Below are 27,412 nucleotides of genomic sequence, written 5' to 3' on the forward strand. Positions count from 1 at the left end.
CCCATCTCAGGGAAAACAGAACGTCCTCCCTCACTAGTAGCCGTTTACCAGTTATTACCGAAGCGAACTGTCAGAATCTTCTTTCACTTCTTTTCTTCCCACCATAGTACCTCTGAGCAATGCCACCCACAAAAAGGCAGGCAGCACCCAGAGGAAGGAGAAATGGGAGGCCTCATCTGAATCAAAGAGATTCACATAATCTAAGATTTACAGAAATATCATGGGTTTGTCAAATAAACCCCAAAGTGTAGGAATACATAGGCCCTAAGTTAAATACCATCCTTTCTCAAATTTCTGAAAAGAAGACATATTTCTATTTTCAGCCTTTATTTTCTTTAAGATTAGCTGTCACTGTGTAAGACTAATTCAGTGGCATAAACTATCAAACAGAATTAAATTGTCAGGGAGACAGACACATACATATATTTATCTAGTGGGATAAGAAAAAAAAAGAATATTCTGATTGGTCAAATAACCAGGTTAATTTACTATAGAAAGGTAGTCTCTATTTTCCAATAGGGTGCGTTCACATCTGGAAGACAGCCATTTGTACCAAGGAGATTTGTGACACGAGTCTCACGAAAGACCACAGACGCCTGTTTGATATGAGTAACTGACCCAGGGTCAAGACATCTTAAGCTTGAGTTCTGGATCTTTAAAGGAGGCAAAGATGCAATGCTGAGACTGGCGAGAGGAAGAGGAGGAACACTCCTCTCTTTCAGGAAGGAGCCTACAGAAGTATGATATACTTTTCCTTTGGCATCTTTCAACCTCCCACTGCTCCCATCTCTTGGGACTTAGGGGAAGAGAGACTTGATTAAATTAACTCACACACAAGTGTGGTATAGCTGTGCCACACGGAACGAACCCTTCTTGACATGAACGCAGCGTGAGGGTGAGGGAGGGCAGTGGGCACAATTTGGGGACACCCAGACAACACTGCCTGCCCAATGGGTCCCCCCACCTCCATCTGCGTCTGCTCCTAGGTCAGCAGCTCCAGTGTCTCAGATTTTTAGGGATTCTTCTTGTCATCATCTACTTCTGAAACCACAGAGTCCCCAAATCTTAAAATCTTTTTTCTTGGGAGGGTGTTAAAAGGATATGGGGAGTTGGGAGAGGTTAATTATTTGTAAATCAGCGACCAAAATGCATGCTGGTCTTCACACAAGTGAAGGGTGACATGTATGTCTGAAACAAAAAAAATCATCAAACTTTCAACTAATTACTCTTTCAACTAATTAAAATGCAAGAGTTACTAAAACTTATCTAAACAAACACAAAAGCAAAACAATGGGAGAATGTGGAAAAGAATTCAGGTTAACAAGTTTCTCTCAGATTCAAAAAACCTACCCTGCTATCAGCTGGGCCGGAGGTACAAACTCTAGGCACTTCACAGTGACAGTTTCCTTAAATGTGACTCCATACCGAGGACTAAAAAGACTTTTATTTTTATTTTTTGCCCTCAGGATCAAGTGTTGGGAGAAGACTATTATATTGTTCTCTTTGTGATCTTACTATACCTTGATCAGGCTGTAATTAAAAAATATATATATTTTATGAAATGGCTTACCAGATTTTTCAGCAGTGTGGATAGTTCCTTTGTAAGAGTAGAAAACTTGACAAAAGCGGTGCCAAGATCTGGGTTGTCTCGACTTAAAAAATTACTCCCAAACTTATCAAGAACTTGTGCATAGTTTTCTTCATTTTGTACATGATCTGAAAAGAAGAAGAAAAAGGAGTCTGAGCTACTATTTGCCACAATGACAAGTTACTCTGAACATCGATCACTAGAAACTCTCAAAAGGAAAGCAAAGAAACTCCATCAATTCTTTATTGAACGTGTCTACAAGGTGGTTAGCAGTGCGCTGAGTGGTCTCACTCACTCTATCAAAGGCGGTTTCCACTTTTTCTATCAGAGCACTGAGTTCATTTATATCCCAACTAATCCACAGACTCACCAAACATTGAGGGGTCAAATTATCACCACATTTTCAAGCAATTAAAAAACTATGATCGTCAGGAAACAAGGAGAAAATTCTCCTTAGAAAAATCAACCTTGGAATGCAGAAGAAAAATCCATGTGTTCTAACATGTTTCTTTCGCTGCAATTAATCCTAATTTCCTTTAATTTTGTCTAAGACCCAGGTCCGAGGAACAGCATTCATACAATGCTTTTTCACACATCATCTCTTGATGCAAAATGTGCAGGTGTAGATCAGACAGATCTAGAGTTCAAGATTGGTTTCACTACCTGTGAGCTTTTTGCTACCTTAAGTTTCTTAACTTCCGTGGCTATTATCCTAGCTGGCACATGAAAGGTATCAATACAATATCTGTGGATAAATTTCCCCATTCTGAGCTCTGGTTTTCTGATCTATGAGATGGAGACCAATATTTACAAGACTGTGGTGCTGATGAGTTGATAAAAAATATACAAAGGTTTCTCAATAGAGTGAATGCTCCATAAGTAACAATAATTCCTTCCTCAAAACACTTTCTCTACTTGGCTTCCAGGATATCACACTCTCTTGACTCTTCCCACCTCATGGCTGTTCCTCTCCATCATCGTCTTTGCTGGTTCTTCATCTCCCTGGCCTCAAGTCTTTGGGCCTTTATTCTTCTATACTGACGCCCACTCTCATGGGATCTCACCTAATCTTATGGCTTTAAGTAATTTCTATTAGCTGACAACTCCCAAACTGATATTCCCAGCCCAGATCCAACCCTGAATACAGACATATATCAAGTGCCTGTTCAGTATCTCCTAGTGCTCAATCTTAACTTGCTAAAAACAAACCCTGATGTTCTGTCCCAACTCTCTTTTTTCTACAGTGCCTCCATATCTCCGTGGGTTACTGGCAAATACATTCTTATAGTTGTTCAGGCTGAAACCCATCAAGTCATACCTGATTTTCCCTTCTCATACCCCAGATGCAATCCACTGGCCTTTACCTTTAAAAATATTACTGAAATCTGACGGCTCACCACCCACATGACTATCAATCTTATCCAACATCATCTCTTGCCTCCATCACTGCAAACCTTCCTGCAAAAGTTCCTGTTGCAGCTCTTGCTCCCCTACAGGCCGTTTCCAGTACAGCACCCAGTGTGATCCTGGTAAACTGTGCATCTCATCTCGTGACTCTCGGGGCAGACACTGCTATTCATCATGGCTATCCAGGTTCCCAACCCCTGCAGGCTTATGGCAAGGGATAGTGCACATCCCCACATCCTGAAGTAACAAGGCGCTGACCAAGGAAATACGAGTGGAGGTGGTGTGTACCACCTTCACGTGGCAGCATCTCAGATGCCCGTGCTCAGCTGTGCACGGCTCTCTTCCTTTGTGGTGGAGTACAGGGAAGCATGAATTTACACAGAGGCCCATAGTAGGTGTAGGATATTTATTAAACAAATAAATGAACAAAAAAGTATCTATCAAAATCATACCTTTAAGGGCTTAATTCACACAACAGCTCTTCCTTTTCAAAGCCTTCCCTTAGTTGGCAATAATCTTTCTTTGCCCATAATTCTCTGTACCTCTACTGCAGTATTTTCCACTACATCATACATTTGTGTAAGTACAGCTCTTTCCCTGCCACCAGACCATGAGAAGCAGGGGTCCCCTCTGGCTCACCTCTGCATCCTCACACAACAAACACCACTGCATGTGTTTCAGTGAGCTCGGCTTATGAAGCTAGCTTTACTGAGCTGCTGACTTGGATTCGTCGACTTCCCTTTCAGGAATTTAAGAAACATTCACTTCTTAAGTCTCCTAGGTTGTTCAGTAATTGAACAACAAATAATTTAAAAATACTGCACTCTCAAACACACCCTCAATAACTGCATGGGAGCAACGGTATGAGCCTGGACTGGGGAACGTCCCAGGAAGAAATCGAAATACGACGAAGGTAACAAGTGTCACAGCATCCAATGAAATGAAATGAGGCCCTAGCAACCTTCTAATTATTGCCACATTAAAAATGCATGGTGCCTACAGTGGATGTCGGCATTTCAGGCTGAGATATTAAAAAAGATAAAAATGCAGCTCCGGTTACCGCCCAGGTTCACTCTGAGAAGCGGCTCAGAGAAACACAAAAGAAAGGCCACATCAGCTGCACAGGCAGGATGCACACCTTTGATGTCCCTCATAAGCTGGACCCACCCTGATACCTTCTGTCTCAGGCCAAAGGGCCTCACCCTGCCCCGGAGAACCCCACTCCACCTGCCACCCTTTCCTGCTTCTGGAGGCCAGCGAAAAAGGGGTTCAGCTGCCTGTTCATTTCAACTGCTTTCGAGGGAAGGGTCTCGGAGGTAAAACCTAAGTGGTAGGCTTTGTGTTCGTTTGCTTGAAGTTATAAAATATTTCAAATGATACATCAAAATCTTTAGTTAATAAAACACCCATGTACCCACTGGCCAGTTAAGAAATAAAATACTGCAGAGTGTGTCCTCTCTCTCCCACCTGCTACCCAATCCCAGTCTCTTCCCTCCTTCCCCAGACACAACCACTATCCTCAATTTGGATTTCCACGTAGGGTTAGAAAGTACTACGAGAAGCTCTCCTTTTATGAGGGACGACAGACTCATCAGAAAATAAGATGGACTTGGCCAAGGCAGGGAGAGAGGCCACAGGAAGTTGGCTGAGAACCTTCTCTGACCCAAATGCTTTTCACAATATCATATTTAACCTTCACCAGAACTCTGCAAGGGAAGAAGTACGCTTGTGGGGCAGATGAAACCTAAAATGTGGTGAGAGAGAGGCAAAAGGTGAGACTGGATACGTACAGGCTAGATCATGTGTGCTGTATGTTTTGCCAATTCCACAACTGAAGAACCATATGCACACACGTAAGAGTGTGTGTGTATATGTATTAATCACGTTTATATATACACACATGTATAAAATTTCCTAGTGTAGTCGCCTGTTTTAAAATATGGCAGCTAATTTAGTGAGCTGTATCTTGGAATACTACTACTAATTCTCTTGAGGGGAGAAATGATGGGAGTTAAACATCAGGTGCTCGTGCCCGGCATGTGGCACGTGCGCCTAAGAGATCAGCTAATATTACCTCTATACCCATGATTAGTTATAATATAGAGATGCGTTTAATATCAAACAACATAGGGGCATACGTCTCACGTTTTAAGTCTTTTCTTACATACTGCGTTACAAAGGTAACAGTGACAATTCACCCGACAGATTATATAACTACACGCATCCCTTTGTACAAAATTAAGGGTTTACCAAGCAGGTCTTCAAAGGCACGGAGGGCAAGGAGAGGCCCCTGGCGGAGGCGGAGGCAGAGGCAGAAGGCAGGGACAGATTACAGAGCAGAGTAAGCAATGTGAAGGGAATGTTAGGGGAGGAGGTGGAGATAAAGGGCTCTGGCTGGGAGCGCACCGCACGGGGGGGGGGGGGGGGAAGATGAGCCGTTTTAACATGCTTGCTACGCCCAAGTGCTAGATGACTTCAGGGAGCTGGTAAAGTAGGGGCTGGGGAAGCTGGCGAAGACAGAGATGGAATAAAAGGAAATAAAAAAATAGGGTGAGAGAGAAATCTGACCCATTCACAATGGAGACTCACGCTCTTCCAATATTTGTAGGGAATTTCTGGCATTCAGGGTACTGTTGCAAAGTGTAAGGCAGTAAGAGCGAGGTGACTCTTTTTAGTTCTAATAAAAGAACAAAATAGGGCTTCCCTGGTGGCGCAGTGGTTGAGAGTCCGCCTGCCGATGCAGGGGACGCGGGTTTGTGCCCTGGTCCGGGAAGATCCCACATGCTGCAGAGCGGCTGGGCCCGTGAGCCATGGCCGCTGAGCCTGCGCGTCCAGAGCCTGTGCTCCGCAATGGGAGAGGCCACAACAGTGAGAGGCCCGCGTACCGCAACTAAAAAAAAAAAATTTATAAATCTTTAGCTATATTATTAAATTAATAGATTATGACCTATTATCTGATAAAAGGAACTCATACAACTCAATAGCAAAAAAACCCCCAAATAACCCAATTAAAAAATGGGCAAAGAATCTGAATAGACTTTCTCTGAAGAAGACATACAAATAGCCATCAGGTACATTAAAAGGTTTTCAACATCACTGATCATTAGGGAAATGCAAATCAAAATCAGAACGAGGTATCACTTCACATCTGTTAGCATGTCTATTATCAAGAAAGACAAGAGACAACCAGTTATCTGTTCCCATAACTGCAGCTTAGCAGCAGGAGAATCACCCAGATAGGCCCAGTCAATGTATATAACCATGGAGATAATAAAATAAATGTTTCAAGCTACTATGTTTTGGGGTAGTTGGCTATTCAGTCATGAATAACAGAAACAATCATCTACATTGCTTTTCCTTCATCCCTTTATTTCTCTGTATTCGTTAATTTCTCAAATAATCATAGAATCTCAAAATAATCATAGAATCATAATCATAGAATCATCAAAATCAATTTAATTCACTTGAAATCTTGAAGAAAAAAAGAAGTCTACGAGATAAGTACTGTTATCACCCTTATGGTGTAGATACAAAAAACGTGCCCAAGGCCATACAGCTCATAAATAAGGGAATTTAAATTAGGGTTTTTTAACCTCTGAGCTGAGGACTTTCCCCCATATCTTAAAGTGAGACAGACTCAGATTCCAATTCCAGGTCCATCACTTATACTTTGTGATTGCACTGATCCAGCAACTTCACTTTTTTCTAAACCTCATTCCCATCCTGTAAAATGGAGATAATAATGGCATTGACCTCACAGAGGTACTGCAGTGATTAAGTAAGATACTGAATGGTACATGATAGACTCAATAAATTTCTACAATGGCAAGGACAGTAACGATGGTGCACCAGCACGCTGGCCGTCCTGGGCCGGGCGGCAGGGGCTTCCGACAGTACTGTGAAATCAATGCGCCCACTCAGAGTTCACATTCCTAGCGGCTGGCAATAACAAGTGCCTTGGGAATACAGTAAAGTTCAATACTCTTTAAAAATACCTTGTATATTTCCCAATGAGGCCCTTCTCAGAATTTTCCAAAGCACAGCAATGATTAAACAGGCCTTTCTCTGAGGGGAACTTGCCTGACTGTCACCCTGTTAGACTTTACCCACCGCTGACTCTCTGACACTGTCCTTTATTAAGAACCAACTGTGTAGTGAGATCCATCACAGAGAATACCTTAAAATGCAAGACAGCTGTTTTACAGATAAGAAGAGGGAAACACAGTGGTGAAGCCAGGTTAGGACCCAACTTCATGTGATTCCAAACCCATCCTTTTCCACTGACAGACACGGGAATGTGTGCCACAAACACCTACGTGGAATCTACTACATGAAAGGCTTAATGATAAATAACAAGAAAGAAAGGGGAATCAGACCTCCTGGCCCATAACAATGACAATGATATAATTATCATAACAATACTTGTTAACAGTTATTAACTGCAATAATAACAATTAATTGTAGCTAAATTTTTTGGTGACTTAACGTGCCAGGAACTGTGTCAGGTATTCTTCCTGAGAATTCAATGCTCACAAGAACATGCTAACATTACCCCGTTTTTATATATGCAGAAACTGGTCTAGGGAGGTTAAACAAGTCGCCTCAGGTCACACAGCTAATAAGAGCTGATGACACGTGCTGACTGCAGAGCCTGTGCCTTCCCTCCTACCCACTGGGTCACGCTGCGCAGCTTATGGGATTTGAGTTCCCAGACCAGGGATGGAACCCAGGCCCTGGCAATGAGAGTGCTGAGTCCTAATCACTGGACCGCCAGGGAATTCCCCAAAGCCTATGCTATCAACCAATAGGCTTGGCTAAGTGTTGGAGCCCCTAGATGTCTTCTAATTTTAGCCAGATGCCAAGTGATGGAGGGACCTGAAAACCTGGGCCTTAGTTCCAGCCTCTACCATACGACCCTGGTCAGGCGACTAAGGCTCTTAGGGGCTTTAATTTCATCTAGAAAACAGGTCTAATAATACCACGCAGCCTACTCCTGGAGGCTGATTACTGAGAGGTAAAGATGTCATAATTACTGTGAAAGCTCTTTGGGGAGAACAGCAGCAGCAGTAACAACAACAGAGAACACGAGAAAACCACAAAGGATTACTTCTGTTTAATGAGTATAAGGCTTGGAAGACACTCATAATAAATCCCTCCTAAAGAGCAGCCCCAACCTAATGTTCCTGGAGGCATCACCTGGTGGAGGGGCACCGTCCTGGGTGGAACAGAGACCTGGGTCTGAATCTCCCTCTGGCCCTGCCTGGCCATGTGTGACCTTGGAAAAGGCACCTAACTCTTCCGGGCTTCAGCTTCATACGTGAACTGTGATGGATAACATCTAGCAAGTACATACAAGTCCCTAAAAATATCTTCACTCTTATTACTTTCATTCACCCTGAGACCCAGGGTGAAGTTCTGATGTGATGGACATTCAAAGAGAATCCAAACATTATGGTATTTTTTGGAGGGTTCCAAGATATGTAAGACAACTGTGGATCAAATCCCAGATCTTCCATTTACCAGCCACGGATCTAGAGCAATTTCTATAGTGTCTCTGACTCTGCTTTCTTAACTGCAGTAATACCTACCTGATAGAGTTATTACGTGAAATGGATGAAAAAACCCTACAATGTGCCTCACTGTGCATCTGGCTTACGCTGTCTGTTCATGAAATGGGAGGTACCATCCCTCACTCCAAAGCAAGTCTCACTTCCTTAGTTTGCTATATTCTCTTTCCTGGGAGCCTAGCTTCTCTTCCAAGATCTTTATGCAAGTTATCTTCCATGCCAAGAATCCAGAGAAGCTTGTGTTTATCAGTTTACCCTCATGATCTTAGAGAAATCTTCAGGACAGCCTGAATATATGTATTATTATACTATAGTTATACAACCTAGCCCAAGTTCCCAGTCCACCAAGCTCCATCACAATTCCAGGCCTAGCCTGCCTCTTTCAAGGTCAAAAACAAGTGTGACCTCCAAGGCAAGCTTGTCATTCACTCTCAATCTCTTGCAATGTGTGGGTTCCCAGCCTTGTGTAATCTGTTGTTATACACCAAGTCCCCAGCGTTGAGCCTGGCACATAGTTAGTGCTCAGTAAAATGCTCACTGCATGTAGTGAATTTTCCTGGAACAAGTCTTCTTTCTTCCTACAAAAAAGACTCAGCATGGGCCATGGGACAAGGACGAAAAAACAATGAACTACAACTGCAATAATAAAGCCATGTAATACATGTCATAAATTATAGTGCTGGCATAGAGGGGCAAGTGATTCTTTTATACTATCCTACACATACTTTGTAGCACAAATCACACTTTCACAAATTTAATTTCATTTGTTTTTAAAATTACAAAAATAATTCATACCCTACTACAGAGACGTATAAAGATAAAAAGTATTATTTCTTTCCTTTTCTCCAATCATCTCCTTGAAACAAGCAAAGTTAATAATCTGTAGTGTAAACTTTCTCTACGCTTAAAAAATACACAAATAAGGATTTCTCCCCTTTTCTCACTTTTAAAAAAACAAATGTGGGGCTTCCCTGGTGGCGCAGTGGTTAAGAATCCGCCTGCCAATGCAGGGACACGGGTTCAAGCCCTGGTCCAGGAAGACCCCACGTGCCGCGGAGCAACTAAGCCCATGCGCCACAACTACTGAGGCTGTGCTCTAGAGCCTGCGAGCCACAACTACTGAAGCCCGCGCGCCTAGAGCCCGTGCTCCGCAACGAGAAGCCACTGCAATGAGAAGCCCACGCACTGCAACGAAGAGTAGCCCCTCCTTGCCGCAACTAGAGAAAGACCGCGTGTAGCAACAAAGACCCAACACAGCCAAAAAACAAACAAATAAATAAATAATTAAAAAACAAATGTGGTATTACATATAAGACTCCATGGCTTGCTTTTTTCCTACTGAATAAAGATAGAGAAATTCAGTACAATTAAATCTAATTATTTTAATTGTGATTATATTCCATAATAAACTCTACCACAGTTCATATAACTATCCCTCTACTGAGACACTTCCAATTTTTTGCCACCAAAAGCCAGTGCTGCAATAAATATTCTTATACATAAGCTCTTACGTGCTATCACTTTATCTCTGGAAGGATACATTCACAAAAGCAGAACTGTCGAGGGATAGGGTGTACATTTCAAATTTTAATTAATATTGCCATGTTCCTTCCAGAAGAGGTTGGTTGTAGCAAGTCACATCCCCAACAGCAATGCACACATGGAAGGGCGGAGCTCTCTATAAACTCATCAGCACATATATGTCATTCTTCTTCTTTTTTTAAAAATTAATTAATTAATTAATTTTTGGCTGCATTGGGTCTTCGTTGCTGCGCGCGGGCTTTTCTCTAGTTGTGGCGAGTGGGGGCTACTCTTCGTTGCGGTGCGCGGGCTTCTCATTGCAGTGGCTTCTCTTGTTGTAGAGCACGGGCTCTAGATTGCAGGCTTCAGTAGTTGTGGCACGTGGGCTCAGTAGTTGTGGCTCGCGGGCTTAGTTGCTCCGTAGCATGTGGGATCTTCCCAGAGCAGGGCTCGAACCCATGTCCCCTGCATTGGCAGGCAGATTCTTAACCACTGCACCACCAGGGAAGCCCTGTCATTATTCTTTTTAATTCTTGCCACGTGGATGTGAAAAACTTGACTATAGTAAGCCTGAGTAACTTTTTGTAATTTTATTGTCCATTCACATTTCCTTTTCTGCCTGTTTACACACTTAGCCTGGTTTCCCATTGCTTGTCTTTTCCCTATTTGTAAAAAGACTGTCTTGCATACGGGATGGCAATCTTTGTTGCAAGTATTTTCTCCCATTTGTCTTTTTTTTTTTTGGCTGTGCCACACGGTTTGCAGGATCCTAGTTCCCTGACCAGGGATCGAACCCAGGCCCTTGGCAGCAAGAGCGCAGATTCCCAACCACTGGACCACCAGGGAAGTCCCTCCCACTAGTCTTTTAACTTTCTGTATGGTGTCCTTTGCCATACAGAATATTTGAAATTTCACAGAGTCAAATATACCAGTCTACTCAAAAGACTTTTGGGTTTCCTGCCTTGCTTCTACTCCTAAACCCTTCTAACGTTCAGTATTTTTTCTAAACATCGAAATCTTTAATCTAATGCAATTCATCTGTTCACACAGCAGGAAGAAGGGTTCTAATGTTAGATAAAGTATGTCCTAAACCTTCTAGTATTTAGTTCAGTTTTATTTTCTTTTTGATATTTAAATACTCAATCCATCAGCAATGGGTGTATTCACATGGCATGAGGAAGAGTTCTAATTTATTTCCTTTCTGCTGTATGAAAATACATTGCTTATTTAACATGGCCTGTTGTAGATATCCATTCAATATCGGATAAATCAATGAACACGTGGTAAAACTTGGATGGGGCAGGTTGGGTTTCATAAAAGACGGTAACTGAGCAGCAACCTGAAGAATAAATAGTTGGTTAACAAGTCAACTTGGGGTAAAGCACCTTCCAAGTAAGAGGTAACAGCCTACCATCAAGGCACCATCAAGTACCCAGGGGTTAAGAAGAGACTAACTTGGGGCCTTGGGTCTCTCCAGAGCTCACCATCTTCAGTCTAGAACCAGGCAGGTGAAGTTTAAAAGCACTGCCCTCTGGGCTTCCCTGGTGGCGCAGTGGTTGAGAGTCTGCCTGCCGGTGCAGGGGACACTAGTTCGTGCCCCGGAACGGGAAGATCGCACATGCCGCGGAGCGGCTGGGCCCGTGAGCCATAGCCGCTGAGCCTGCGCGTCCGGAGCCTGTGCTCCGCAACGGGAGAGGCCACAACAGTGAGAGGCCTGCGTACCACAAAAAAAAAAAAAAAAAAAAAAAGCACTGCCCTCCGTTCCTGTTCATTGTCATACTGGGGCTCAGATCGCTTTTGCCACACCAATCCATAAAGCCAGCAACACCTACCCTGTGACCCTGAAAACAACCAGTTTTAATTTTACAAGACACTGTGTTATCGGGGGATCAGGGCTGGATTTAGAGTCCAGAGTCTGTTTTTTTCTGAGATACAACATCTACTTGATTGTGAGAAGTTATTTCACATCCCTGGGCCTCCGTTTTCCCATTTGTTCCCACACCCACTCCCTGCACCGGTCTATTGTTAAGATTAAAGGTATCACCCTTGGAGGCAGAAAGCCCCGTGCACATTTTTTTTAATTGCTTTTCTCCATACCACTTTGGATGATTCACTACTCTGATCTGTCAAGGTCATTTTGAATTTGAATTTGTTCTTTCAAAGTTCTAGCCAAGCTTCTGCGAGAATCTGCCCCAGCCCCTGGGGTTGTTATCTGGAAACTCAGCGTGCAGACTCCCATTTCCGCAGCACTGACAAATCCATTAACTAACAGAACCCCGAGAAAAGATGCCCGCAGAGTTCCATGAGGCTATTACTCAGCATTTAAATGGCACGTGACCATCACTCCATTAGAGCAGAAGCAGAAATGTTCCCTATCCTGGCTCCATTATTGAGGCTTCCTAACTGCCAGATCAAATACACATCACACTTTGGTTTGTTGATGGCTTCTGAGGTAACTTCAGATCTGGCCCCTAAAAGAGCTAGAAAGGAGACAAGCAATTCCTCTCCTACTCCAGTCTCCCACAGCATGAGTGCCCATCACCCAGTGGAGCCAAGTGTTCTTATAAAAAGATGTACTTTAAAAATATGGCTCCAAAAAAAAAACATGGCTTCACATTTTACTGTTAATTCATTAACTTTCATCAAGCACCCATACTGAGACACAAAGATTACTTAGGTCATTATGTATGTGCCCTTGGGTGCATCCCTTAGTTGTTCTGAGCTTTAGCTTCCTGGTTAATAAATTACGTGGAATTTAGGGGCTCCAAAAGCCCCTAAAATTGACTGGAAAATCCTGCCTTGCAAGTTTTGTTTTTGTTTTTCGTTCAGGAGAAGATCCATTTTTCTCCGATTATAAAGGCATCTACAATCCCAGAAAGTTCAGAATCACAGAGGAAATGTTAGCTGAATCCAAGGACAAAGCTTCTTACCCTGGACGGGTGCAGAGAGTCCAGCGAGTTGAAGGAAGGGCAGCAGCACACGTGCACAGAAGAGATCAAGGGGGCTGAGCTGGCCTCTGGTTTCAGTCACTGGGGAAAAGCATTACTTGTTGGGTCCCATGAACTCCCCTTAGGGTATGTATTGTGCATTTTAGGCTGCAAAAGAATCTTCATGTCATTTTATAACAACTAACTCATACACAGACATGGTAGGGATCATCTTTTCTGTTTCCTAGATAATAAAATGAGGTCCTAAGGAATGAAGGGGCTTGCTAAGAAATGTGCAGCTGCTTCTAGCCTGGGCAGAGGTCACATCCCAGCTCTCCTGCCCTGTGGCCCCTCCTCACTGTGCATGCAGCACAGCAGGAACACAGCAGGACTGTTCTCTCCATCCCAGAACTCCTGGAAAAGGCATCACTCCAAGGGCAGACAAAGCAGAGGAGGAGGTATGCGGAATTACCCATGTGCCGGGTGCCGCCTAAGGGTGCCGCCTGTGATTGAGAATGCACACACAAAAAAAGAGTTTAAAAAGAAACATGGCCAATTAGTATTTTCTTCTTTTAGCTCGTTCGAATTTTCTACAGCAAACATGTTAATACACATTGTACTTCCACATGGGAAAAAAAAATCAAATAGAAAATGCCATTTAAAAAAAATCAGCCCCAGGTGTTCCAGAGTAGCAGCCCCTGCGAGTCTCCGCAGAGAAAAAGTGTATGTTAGATCAATTATCTGAGACGTGGAAGAATACCCTTCTGTTGCCTGTGAATGCAAGCGACAAACTATCCCTGCAAAGTCATCCTCTGACAGCCCCTGAGCGTTCTGTCTTACAGGATTGATTACCAATGAAAAACACTTCAGAATCAAGTGCTGCAACTTGCCTGATTTCCATACCCAAACAGGGTATCAGAAAAATCAATAAGTAGTTATCTTTCCAGGTTAAAGACTCATCTGGAAAGTCCCTCCAGTCCTGGAAACAGACACTTTAGAATTCTTCTCCACTCCTAAACCAAAAATGGAATTCAACTCATGGACGACTGCTTTCCGGAGGTTATCACAGAGCATGGCTGCCGTCAGATGGTGTGTCATGTGACGCAGAGCATGGCTGCCGTCAGATGGTGTGTCATGTGACGCAGAGCATGGCTGCCGTCAGATGGTGTGTCATGTGACGCAGAGCATGGCTGCCGTCAGATGGTGTGTAATGTGACGCAGAGCATGGCTGCCGTCAGATGGTGTGTAAGGTGAAGAGCCGTGATGCAGCTGCTTCACGTGTGCTACCCCAGGTGGTCGGAGGAGCGTGTATGAAAAAGGGAGGGTTTAAGCAAACCTGGGGAAAATACCATACACAGAAATAAAACCAAAGACCCTGGCTTTCCTGCAGACTCTGACAGTTTAAGTGAAATATCTTTATACAGGAAAAAACAATCCGAATTGTATGAGATATAAACCATCCAAGTGGTCAAAATGCAGTTTGCAGCAAAGAGGCAGCAAGGCATAGGCAGGCTGTAGAATCCTAACTGCAATGGTCTGTCCAAAGGAGAAAGGTGGTCCTGAAAAGAAACTACAGATAATCATTAACCTGAATCCTTAAACAGTAAACAGGCTTAGCGAGAAGGACTGAAAAACACAAATGGGGTTACACATCTGTGCCTTTAATTAATGAGATTTAACTTAGAAGATCTGAAAGAAAAAGAGAGAGAGAGGGCCCCCATTCCACGCAATGAGCATGTGTCCCTGGAGCGGGAAGGGCTCCTACAGGAATGCCGATACTATGTAAAAACACTGCATGTTATATTTTAAGTGTACTTTACAGACCATCCAAGGATTTTCAAGACTTATTTTGACCCCATAGGTTACTTTCCATTCATGCAGACTTTAAAATCTAACTTCAAATAAAGTGTGCCTATAGGTAACTATATTTTACTTTGCAATAAAACTGTAAGCTCAAGAGTGCAGAAATCACTTATTTTTATTACTTTTATTACCTTTTACTTATCCCGTTCATCTTATTACCCACTCACCTCTCTGGCACTTAATAAATAGTTTTGACTGAATAAATGAAATGCCGATTTTCAACTCCACTAACCTCAGTTGAAGGTATACCTTCAACTCTTAAGTCACTTGTCATGATCTGTCATCCATTATCTATTTATTTAAGTCCAAATGCCCTAAAACATAGTAACCACCTGTGAGCCAAGAGTGTTCTGTCAATCCCTTCCAGCTATATGCTCAATATGTGCTTAATAAATGAATTGCTCATATATAGTGTTTATAATTAAAGGCCTGCAGTTGATAACATGACAGAGTAACTTGTACCAGGCTAATGCTCCTGTCATTAACACTGATAAACGATGGACAAAATATAAAAAATAACAACCATTGGAAGCCACTGGAGAGCAAGCAAAGGCATGAAGAAACAGGCAGGGATATTTCACCCTTCAAGGAAGGGAACGCTTCTGGGGAAGAGCATCTTTAACTGGCTTTTCTCCTGCTGGCAGACCTCAGTCCATGCTGGGCAAGGAGAACAGAACTCCAGCAGAAAGCGGCATCTCACTGAGCTAAGATGTCAGAGGTCAGGATTGCGTTAGCAGCTGGAAATTGAGTGGGGGGATCTTAGAAAGGTGGAAGTCAGAGAAAGGAGAGCCTGCTCATCTGTATATACTCTCCCTTCAATCCCTTAGGCTGATCCTGAACTGCACATGCATGAATGCTATTCCAAGAAGCCCCGTGGAAAACAGCACCTTAGACTGAGCTGGTTTCAGCCACTTCCCAATGCTGAGAAAAGGATGGAATTCAAGTCCTACAAAGTTAGCAGGGCTTGGTGAACACTGTGGGCTGAAGTCCCAGAGGATCATGCCGTAGGAGTCCGGAGCATGGAACAGGACTAAGGGCTATAGCCTAGGAGTATGAGCAAAACTACAATAAACTCACCCTAAGAAAGCCTTTTACAGGACCAGGGTGATGGCGACCACCAGCAACTTCACTGTGTACTAAAATAAACACACTTCATAGACAGATAACAACCCAGCGTCTCTACAGCATGTAATTCACCACGTCTACCATGCAAACAGAAACTACTGGACACGCAAAGAAACAGAAGACATGTAGCCAAAAATCAAGAGAGAAACGTCAAGAGAAACAGAACCACAGACAACCCAGATGCTGGATTTAGTATGTAACAACTTCAAAAATAAACATTACAAATATATTCAAGAATCTACAGGAAAAGTTGGACAAAATGGGTGTAGAGATGAAGAACTTCAGAGGAGATAAAAATTCTACAAAAGGACTAAATGGAATCCAAGGACTAAAAACTACAGTATTGAAATAAAAAATTAATTGGGTGAGACTAACAGCAGACTGAAAAGCAGACTGCAGAAGAAAGAAGCAGTAAACTTGAAGACAGGTAAGAAGAAATTACCCTAACTGAAACACAAAGAGTATAAAGACCAGAAATAAACAAATAAGAGTCTTAATGACCTCTGGTGACAATATCTAACACAAATGTTACTGGCATCTCAGAAAGATAAAAGAATATAAGAATAAATAAATAATCTGAAGAAATACTGGCTAAAAATTTTTCCAGTTTTGATTAATTTGTTTGCAATTAACTGTAATTATAATAATTATCACTGATTACTATGTCCCAGTACCGCATTAAATATTTTATATATGTTTCCCAATTTTCACAAAGTAGGCACCACTGCCCCATTTTAGGAATGAGAAAACTGAAGCTTGAAGCGGGGTGGGGGGCAAGGTGAAGCATCTTGCACTTATCGCCATGGTAGTGGATCTAAGATGACAAACTATGTTTGTCCCTAATCTCTCCCCACGATTTCAGAAAGCCTCAAGTTGATGAGGATGAAGATAACCACCAGCACCACCATTACTGGGTCTGAATCACACATGTTACGCTTCACAACAGTCCAATGAGGTAGAAACTATCCTTCCATTTTCAGAAATGAAGAACCAATTGCTTGAAGTGTTCTCTGTCCACAGGTTCCCGGCCACCAATCAGGGGCTAAATCAGCATTTGATCCCTAACCTGTCTGAACTAACCCACAATAAATTAATGAGGGTGTGCAGCAGGCATGTTCAGCCTATGTAAGAGAATATATATATATATATATATATATATTTTTTTTTTTTTTTTGCGGTACGCAGGCCTCTCACTGTTGTGGCCTCTCCCGTTGTGGAGCACAGGCTCCGGACGTGCAGGCTCAGGGGCCATGGCTCACGGGCCCAGCCGCTCCGCGGCACGTGGGATCTTCCCGGACCGGGGCAGGAACCCGTGTCCCCTGCATCGGCAGGCGGACTCTCAACCACTGCGCCACCAGGGAAGCCCGAGAATATATTATTTTAAGGGCACTGTTGTTCATGTATAAATCATGCTAATTACAAAGGACATAGTAATAGGAGTGAGCTTGGAGAAATACTTTCAGGGTCGTCCTAAATTCCAGCTCTAGTTTGTATCTGAAGTAATAAAACTGCTCCTTTTCTAACTGGCCCATCTGGCACTTTCATGCGACAGGATTACTGCTTGTTTCACTCGTCTGTCTCTCTTCACATGTGAGGTACTCCAGAGCGGTGTGCCCACAAGCCTTGCGCCCCACTGTATCCTCAGTGCCCCATGCCGGGTCCGCACTCACCTCTGACAGTTAATAATCCAGCAATTCTGGCTCAGCAGCTTTGGGATCATGAAGAACTAAGTTTCAAAACTTGTAGCTACTGACGAGCTGTAATTTAAGTAATTTAAGCCAGGTTTACACTTAAGCTTACTAGCTGTGTCAGTAATTTAAACCAGGTTCCTTCACCCCTAAATTGGGGATGATAATGTCTTCCATGCAGGACTGTTGAGATGATTAAGTGACAACAGGCACCTGGCATAGAGTAGGCACTCAACAAATGGTGGCTATAATTTATTACTTCTATCAAAATTGGACCATTAAGGTACAGAAACATGTTTTTTATAGTCACCTTTAACAGACCATTTTTGCTTTAAAAAAACCCCAAACTACTGGTTGTGGAATGAGTGCTCCCAATTTCATTTAAAATGAGTTACTTTCTCATGAAGCATGCTCCCATAAATTGCAAGCAAACATTATAAAATATTAATTCATTTTAAAAGTGAGAACACTCATTCCAGACCAGCAAAACGGAGGAAGTGCATACATACGCGCACACACACACCCCAGACAGCCTCTGATTTCAAGTCACAGAGTGTTTGAGCCTTGAATACAAAAACTGTCAATTCCCAAAGAGCCTGGAGTTATAAGATTATTCTGGAAAGAGACTTCAATTTTCTAAAGGCAGTTGAAAAAATCCCTCTGGTTTTATCCCCACATAATTTGAGGAGTAATACTCTCTCCTGGATAAGTATACCCCCTTTTGGAAAAGCGTCCTTCCTTGACCATTCTGAAGGAACCCATCATTTTGATTTGTTTTCATCTCTTAAGAAGTAATGATGGATCCACAAGAATGCAAAATGCCTTGAAGGCCCAAAGTAATTTGTTTAGACTTTGCTTAAATCACTACAGCCACCACCAAAAGTATTTACAGTATTTCTATCTAAAGCCTTCTACTTCTTAGGGCTTAGATTTATTTATTTATTTATTTACTTATTTATAACAAGCTCACTTTAATTCAAAAAATTTTTTTAAAAAAGATCAGATTTTCATCCACAAACTTGGAAAACAGCAAAAAGGAGAACATTTTCTAAACACAGACTATGTTCTCTGTATACCTCTTGACATTCTTTCCATTAAAGCTCTAATCTATTTTATCTGTACTCATCCTTGTTAAGAAAACTTTTCTTCCCACTGAAAACCACAGGATTAAAAATACCATTACAATTAAGACTCTAAACTTAATTACAACTCTACTTAGAATTCACTTCACACTATACCTTTAAATTTGAAAAAATGTTAACTAAAAAAGTAGCTGAAGTGAAATTACCTGGATGCAAAAACATTCCCTTCCTGTACACTGATGAATTTAGCACTTTACCTTTAAAATCTTAGATTTCATCATACACAATGAGCTATTTCTTAAAATAAATTATCAAAATGAAAATATGGGGTGAACATCACACTTCAATTTTGCTTTAAATAACACAAATGTTCTTGTAAAACCACTCACTACGTAATTCTAACTGAAAATGAAAGGGGAATAAAAGAGAAGGCAGTGAGAAAGCCAAGGGCTTCCCTTCCTGACGTGAAAAGGTTATGGAACCATTTATGACAATCCAGCTGTATTTCAGAAATATCATATACTTGTAATCAAATTACATACCACTGTCATTTTTGTATTCGCTAAAATTAAAGGATTTAAGAATCCAAACTTTCAGACTAACAATGTTACAGAGATTTCTAATGGGCACCATGTGTCACTAATAAGCTAAAATGTATTCCAAATATATCTTGGCATAAATTTTAAGGAAGCCACATATAGTAATAAATTACACATTTTGATTTGTGCAAAAAAAGTTATTATTTTTTCAATCACAGAAAAAGCCCCAGTAGCAGGAATATCCTGGGTCTTTACTGCCAAGGAAAAGTGTACGTGTGTGTGTGTTTAGATAATAATAGTATATCTGTTCAAAAAGATTAACGAATTCAACTCAACTAAGTCATTTGATAGAAGAACAAATTTGGTACCCCCATGCTTACAATGAACCACATGACTCTTCCATTTTACAGAAGTATAGGGTGTATCGCTTTCTTTTTCAACAGCACTGAGATGCAGTAAGCTCTTTTTTCTCTAGAGACACACACTGACGTACACTGGACCCACCACATGCATACACATGCCCCTGCTCTCAGGGGCAGAAATCCTATGACTGCCAGCCCTACCTCTACTGTTCTGACCTCAGGTCTCACTCAAAGACGGAGAGCAAGATGCCAGCTAGGGCTGCAGTCACCTGAAGGTTTGGGGCTAGCCGATGCTCTTTAGTGGTGGTTTTGGGCGGAAGATCTCTCTCCACAGGGCTGCTTGAGTGTCCTCACAACATGGTGGCTGGCTTCCTCCAAAACAAATGAAGGGGTTGGGGGGACCTAGGTGGAAGCCATCTCTTTTATGAACTGGCCTTGGAAATCACACGGCATCACTGCTATTACACTCTCTTCATTAGAGGAGAGTTGTAAGTCTGGCATACATTCAAGGCAAAGAGAATTAGGCTCCCTCTTTTGAAAGAAAAAGTCCCAAAGAATTGCAACATACTTTAAAACCTCTACGATGTTCAAGAAACTACTAGCTGTTTTAAACGTATATCAGGGGGAGAGACGAGGAAGGAGGGAAGGAACACATTCACCAAGAAGAAATTTCTAAATGACAATATATTTCACAGTTTAATATTGTTAAGACTTCGAAACTTAGAAACAACACAGGAAAACTGAATGGCTTGGAAAATTTCCCCTTGATCCAAGTAGCTCACAGAATTCAGTTTTTTTCTGTTCTTTAAAATCTCCTCATACACAGTGGGGACAAGTAAGAGAAAGAGACAAATTCCCAAAGCCATTTCAAACTAAAGGGCTTGAAGGGAGATAATTTGTTTTTCCAATAAAATTTCTCTTATTATACCATTTACTAATTAATACTGACAAAGCTTATGTGCAAAAATAATAAATACATTTTAAGAGTAAGACCTTTCACCATTCTCCACCATCTTTCAAATCATTCTGGGGAGGTGGGTGGTTGGTATTCTCAAACTAGAAATATAGAAATGCTTCTTAAATTTCTAAAGAACATCAGACGGGTTTTGTGTCATAAGCACTGTGAGAAAACAAGAAAATTATGCAAACACACTGGGAAACAGATACCAGGGTTCAGCCTCTTGTGGCTTCTTTGGAAGAGGCCAAAAAGCCCTTGGACAGGAATGACCTGGATTCCACCGAGCATGTGTCATGGAAAGATCTGCAACATCACTGTTTTACTCATCTTGCTATTTTTTAAGAATTAAATATCACAGTGCTGCCCACACCGGCTGATCAAAAACCTGGGTATACTGCAATCACTGGTGACTGCAGAAACCCTATCAGGCCCCAGCAGTCGCTGAGATCTGAGTTTACCCCCACACTTCCAGGGCACAGGAATGATACCTGCTATTGTGGCCCCTATCTGGGAACCACAAAGTCATCCCACGGATTACACTGCTGGGAGGGTACATGTGATGGATTCATTCATGAATATTCATGACATTTAACAGCCATTGACAGAAAGCTTCCTGGGGACCCATCCAGCTGATAAGCGGCAATTCATTCCATGCTTGTTGAGCCCTGGCCAAGTGTCAGGTAGAAGACACATCCACGGCAGCCACAAACAGCAAAGCTGGAGTCAGCTAGGCTCTCCTTCCATTCCTTGCTAGCTGTGGCATCCTGGACAACATAGTCTGGCTCTTTATGCTTCGGCTTCATCATCTATAAACTGGAGATAATGGTAGACTCACCTCAAAGGCTTGATGGGCTTATCTTAGTACAGCATGAACACCCAATGAATGTCATGTCCCCCAGAGACATTTCCCTTAGTACGCTCCTCAAACTACATCAGATTTCTTCTTTGTACCCGGCAAGCTTTCCTCCGTAGTACTTGCCAGTTTCTAACTCTAGCTACTTTCCAGCTTGATGGTCTGAATAACAGCTCTCTCTCCCACAGGACTGTAAAATTATCATAAAGGCAGAGATTCTGTCTGATTTGTCTAATATACCCAACACCCAGAACAGTAGCATGTGATAGGTGCTCAATAAATATTTGCTAAGCTAATAAACTAGGTTGGCAAATTCACAAAATAATACAAAGATGAACCGGCCCTCATCAAGGAGTTCCCAGGCCACTGACGCAGTCCTCAACTCTAGCTGCATTTAGAGTCACCTGGGGAGTAATACTCTTGTAATCCCACTACTGGACCCTACTCTGGAGCTACTCTTGGAGTGTCAGGGCTCGGGGAATCCTTGTTTTTGTATTCTAAGAGCTCTTCAGGTGATTTTATTTTATTACTTTATTTTTCGGTTGCATGGCGCAGGTTGTGGGATCTTAGTTCCCCGACCAGGGACTGAACCTGCGCCCTTGGCAGTGAAAGTGTGGAGTCTACCCACTGGACCACCAGGAAATTCCCTCTTCAGATGATTTTAATGAAAAGCCAGGATTGAGACTCACGGGTCTAATGCAAGAGAGACAGGCTAACAATTACACTACGGGCTGTGTGCTCTACAGCCACAGAACCTCCTGTGATGACGGAGACACCCTGTGTCTGCACCCCCCAATGTTGTAGCCACAGTCACACATGACCACCGAGGACTCAAAATGTGGCTACTGAGATGGAGGGCCTGAACTGTACATTTTATTTTAATTAATTTAAATTAAAAAAGCCATGTGTGACCGGCTAGTGCAGACCTAGGGCAAAGTACACACAACAACCCTGAATCCAGGTTTCAAAGGGGAAACCTTTGGGGGGGATTCAAAGCTCAGTCAGCTGCGGTCCCCCCAACCACAGGAGAGTAGCATCTGGGAGAGGAAACGGCAGCCAAACTCTGCACTCACCCCCCCGTCAACTCTCCACCTTACATACACACAGGGACAACCTCTCCCCACTGCCACGTCCAGGACAGCTGGGACCAAGGAAATGCTTTAAAGAAGCACATCCCCAAGTACAAGAGCCTTTGTGTGAGCTGCTGAATGACGTGGTCATTGAGGCCAAGGCAAGAAATGTGTCTTGAGTAAGGACACTTGGGAAAGAAAGTCACATGGAGCCCCGAGCAGAGTAAATGTGGCAGCGCCTCACAGCTGTAAACCAGAAGTCTCCCTCTGTGACTCACAGGCAGAAACCATACCGTCATGGAGAACTGACATTTACTCCTTAGGCAGATAATGGCTCATTAAGCTCTATAAAATCAGACTGGTCCAACATTATTTGTAGAAAGACTGAATTAATATAGAGAAAGCACCCATGCTATTGACCTACCTGCCATTTTTTCTCATCTACTATGTGTTAAGCATGTACTGCGTGGCAGGCAGTGCGTCAGGGGCCTTAAATAGTCCCTCATTTTGTCCATACGATACCCTGTAAATTAGATATTATTTTCTCATTTTATGGTGAGGCAATTTAAGACTCATGGAAGTCATTATTTACTTATTTACTTACTTACTTACTTACTTACTTACTTATTTAGTTATTTATTTTGGCTGCACCAGGTCTTAGTTGCAGCACGCGGGATCTTCGTTGCATGCAGCATGAGGACTTCTTCCTCGACCTGGGATCGAACCTGGGCCCCCTGCATTGGGAGTGTGGGGTCTTACGCACTGGACCACCAGGGACCACCAGGGAAGTCCAAGACTCATGGAAGTTAAATAATTTACTTTAACAAGGAGTGACAAAGCTAGGATTTAAACTTAGATCTACGCTACACCTAAGTTCCTTTTTTATAAAGTCTGTCTAGTGTTCTATTATATAGATACACTATTGTTTATTTAACAAATCTCCGTTTTCTGTTTTACCAAATCACAGTCAATGCTTCAGTGAACCTACTTGTACATAAAGCATAACACACACACATACATACAGAGAAGTACGTAAATCCTAAGCGTAGCACTAGATGAATTATCAAAAAATAGACTTACCTATGTAATACCCTCCAAATTAAGAAACAGAACGATACCAGCACCTCAGAAGCCCCTTGTGCCATCTTCCAGTTACACTCACATCCCCTGTTAAGGGCTACCACCTCATCGGAGTTCATTAGAAGGAAGCTAAGACATAGGTTGTAAGTTAGGTGTATAATCTAGGCCAAGACTTAAAGCACCGTTTGGTCACTACATAACCAGACAAATATCATTTACCTACCTTGATTAGAAGTTAGTGTTTTATTGGATATAAAGAAATTAGAGACACGTCTCCAGGAACCAGGGTACAAAATGTGTTAACTAGGATTACAGAGTGCCCTAAGCCTGGGGCTTTAATGAAGACAAGAGACAACTGATTCCCAGCTCTGACAAGAGGAGGAGGACCAGGAAATACCCTATGATTTTATCACAGGAGTGAGTATAAATGTAAATAAAATATAAAACATGTTAATGTACTGCATTTACTGAACTGCCATGGGTGGTAAAACGTTTACAGATATTAGCGACTTAAATCCCTTCAAGAGCCCTGGAATCTCACGATCCCCGTTTTACTTTTTATTTATTTATTTATTTTAACATCTTTATTGGAGTATAATTGCTTTACAAGGGTATGTTAGTTTCTGCTTTATAACGAAGTATCCCCGTATCTCCTCCCTCTTGCATCTCCCACCCTCCCTATCCCACCCCTCTAGGTGGTCACAAAGCACCGAGCTGATCACCCTGTGCTATGCGGCCGCTTCCCACTAGCTATCTACCTTACGTTTGGTAGTGTGTATATGTCCACGCCACTCTCTCGCTTTGTCACAGCTTACCCTTCCCCCTCCCCGTATCCTCAAGTCCATTCTCTAGTAGGTCTGAATAAAGATTCCCGTCTTACCCCTAGGTTCTTCATGACCTTTTTTTTCCCCTTAGATTCCATATATATGTGTTAGCATACGGTATTTGTTTTTCTCTTTCTGACTTACTTCACTCTGTATGACAGACTCTAGGTCCATCCACCTCACTACAAGTAACTCAATTACATTTCTTTTTATGGATGAGTAATATTCGATCCCCGTTTTAGAGAGAAGATGGAGGTTCAAAAAAGTGAAGTAACCAGCTCAAGGTCACGCTGCTGGTTAGAGGGAGAGAAAGGGTGCAAACCCACAAGCATACAACCTCAGAGCATGCCCTTTCCATTGCCCTTTCCCCGCTGCCTTCCCTTCCCAGGTGTTCTGTTACAGACAACTGATCTCTTAGAGACCTGGCCTCTGGGAAAGCGAGCTGGTATTGCAATACCAATAACAAAAGATGTGAGTCAGAGACCTTGAAACTCATTTTATGTTTGCAGGCCTCTCCCTCCCTGGGGCGCTGGAACCTACCATTTCTTGTGGTTACCTACTGTTTATCTTAATTCGGTTTATTTCTTCTTATCCACTGACAACATACTTTTCTCTCCAAGACGACAAAGTCTCTGACCAAAGCTAAAACATTCGGTGACACAGGTTACCTGGCCTGCCCTGAGCCAGATGCAAAGACTCGAGTTGGCAGGTCTGTCTAGGTCTCTCCCTTTAGCCTCGTCCTCATGTGTCCCCTAACTTTCACCCCACGCCTGTCACCAATATGGATTTTCAAATGTGTACAGGTACACTTCCGATGGAGAAGATCCTCATGTGTTTAACTGAGGCCACCGAATTACAGTCTGACCAACCACACAAAGAGAATTTTACATATCTCCTATGTCACTTGTGGCAAAATTACCTATAACTCTACTGAAGTTTTTCACTGTGTAATAAAACCCATTGCAACTAATGTTTTTCCTTTTTTACTTGGGAAGCAGTAACAGGTTTGGACTGAAAGGAGAGACAGAAAAAAAGAGAAAAACTGGATTTCTTTGACTTACTTGTTTTTCCATTTGTATCAAGTCTTCCAGAAACTTAGTATTTAACAAATAACAAAAAACTGCAGACAATACACGTAATTGGTGTTATCTGTGTTGGTAAGTACTTACCTTGACCGGAATTATATATTGCTTTTACAGACTTCTTAACTTTCTGTAAGGCTGTTCTATCTTGGTCTAGAGCCTAGAAGAGAAAAATGGGGGGGGAAAAAGATGTTGGAAAACTTGGTAAGTTAAAAAAAAAAAAAAAAGGAACTAAAGAAAATCTCATTCATAACTGCATTTGTTGTGCTGAGCACTGCAGCAACAGCGAACTGGTATATTTATCAACAATGAACCCCTTCAGAGACACGAAGTGTGCCCAGGATTTGAGTAGTTATATTTTGGGGATAAATACGGTCATTCCACAAGCTCAACATTGGGTGAAATGGATAAGCTGGTAGTCAGTCGGTAACCGTGCTAAGCTATGCACAGGAAAGAAAATATAAGATACCTAAGATCTGATTCTTTCACTCGGAGAGTTTACAACCTGGGAAGGGAGAAAGGCCAACATATGACATGGATGACACCTTCCCAGGGAACAAAACACATCTTATCACCTAATGGTAATTTCAGCCAGAAAGAAAACATTTAAGGGAGTGTGATAAGCAAGAGTGACCCCGAAGAGCTTCTCAAGCTTTTAAACTTGAGGATTCCTTTTAGTTAAAAAAAAAATTTTTTTTAATGACATGCCGCGTGTATTTAAAACATTCTGTTTATTAAAAGAGCACAACATGAGAAATGCTACCATGATGCAGATAATGCTTGTACATGACTTCTTAGGTGATGAATCAACACATCTCCAGTGATCTACAAGGCAGGGGTGAGGGGGCTGTTTCTGGGGGACTGTCACTCCTGATTCTTGACCCAGGTGCTGGATACACAGCTGGGTTTCGTTTGTGAAAATCCATCAAACCACACACTTAGGATATGTACCCTTTTGTATGTGTGTATTACACTTCAAAAACAAGTCAATGTAGACATACTCATGGCACGCTGACCTAACTTCTTAGAATAAATTCAAGCCCCTCTCTGCTTTCCCAAGGTCTACGGTCCATTCACAGTCTGGGAACCCCTGGAGGGTGGGTCAAGATTTGGAGGGCAGGAGCAATAGCAGCAATAAAAATAAACTTGTATAATAAAGTTTAAAAACATTCAATGTGCACTCACAGCCTTTACATCATCTAAACCTCAAGACTTCAGGTGAGCGAATGGAAGCCCACGGAGGGTAAGTACTTGCTCTCTGCAGGGTACGGGGGGAGCTGCAGGGGGCAAGGTGATGGCAGCAGGCATCTGTTATTCCCCTTTTGCAAAACGGGCTTTCCTGCCACTCTAAACATGGGGTTCACTGGGTGCTGCCCCTTTCCTTTGGCTCCTGCTCTCTGAGCACCCATGACTGGCCAGGTGAGCAGGGCCCATGCTGGGCTCAGTCCTGCCTAGGATTTCTGAGCTTGGGAACCGGGATCATAACATGCAGCCCCTTTCCGATGATGCGAGCCTGGGGGCCACCAGGGGTTCTGTTTCTAGCTGTGTGGAAGAATCTGGCCAGACAGGATGATGTTAACAGAGACGAAGCACCAGAAACAAGAGGTGGAAGGGGTGCTGGTGGCAACTGAGTCCTTGCTCCCAGCTGTCCCCAAGTCTATATCACTGCCAACCTTCCTGTAGACTGACTACGTACGTGAGACAATAAATTCCTTTTGTCAGAAGCTAGTTGAAGTTGGGATTCTATCACTTGCAACCACAAGTCCTAAGTGACACAAGAACTAAAGTTTACTGAGCACCTACTACACCAGGCATAAGCTTGTAGAGAAGATGTACCAAATAGATATCTTATCTCTTTGAGTTACATCTTTACAAA

General features: G+C 42.5%; 1 protein-coding gene across 6 annotated transcripts in view; it reads right to left on the bottom strand.

The window, feature by feature from the left end:
• The window catches only part of ASAP1 (ArfGAP with SH3 domain, ankyrin repeat and PH domain 1), a 348,560-nt gene that overhangs the window by 119,698 nt on the left and 201,450 nt on the right, over nucleotides 1–27,412 (bottom strand). For all 6 annotated transcript variants that reach the window (XM_060128595.1, XM_060128596.1, XM_060128594.1 and 3 more), the window contains 2 exons: nucleotides 25,624–25,696; nucleotides 1,571–1,716 (listed from right to left, as the gene is read on the bottom strand). In XM_060128595.1, coding sequence (XP_059984578.1) covers nucleotides 1,571–1,716; nucleotides 25,624–25,696 — 219 coding nt within the window. The remainder of the gene's footprint in view (nucleotides 1–1,570; nucleotides 1,717–25,623; nucleotides 25,697–27,412) is intronic.

Source organism: Lagenorhynchus albirostris, chromosome 17 (genome assembly GCF_949774975.1).
Source record: "Lagenorhynchus albirostris chromosome 17, mLagAlb1.1, whole genome shotgun sequence".
Taxonomy (NCBI): domain Eukaryota; kingdom Metazoa; phylum Chordata; class Mammalia; order Artiodactyla; family Delphinidae; genus Lagenorhynchus; species Lagenorhynchus albirostris.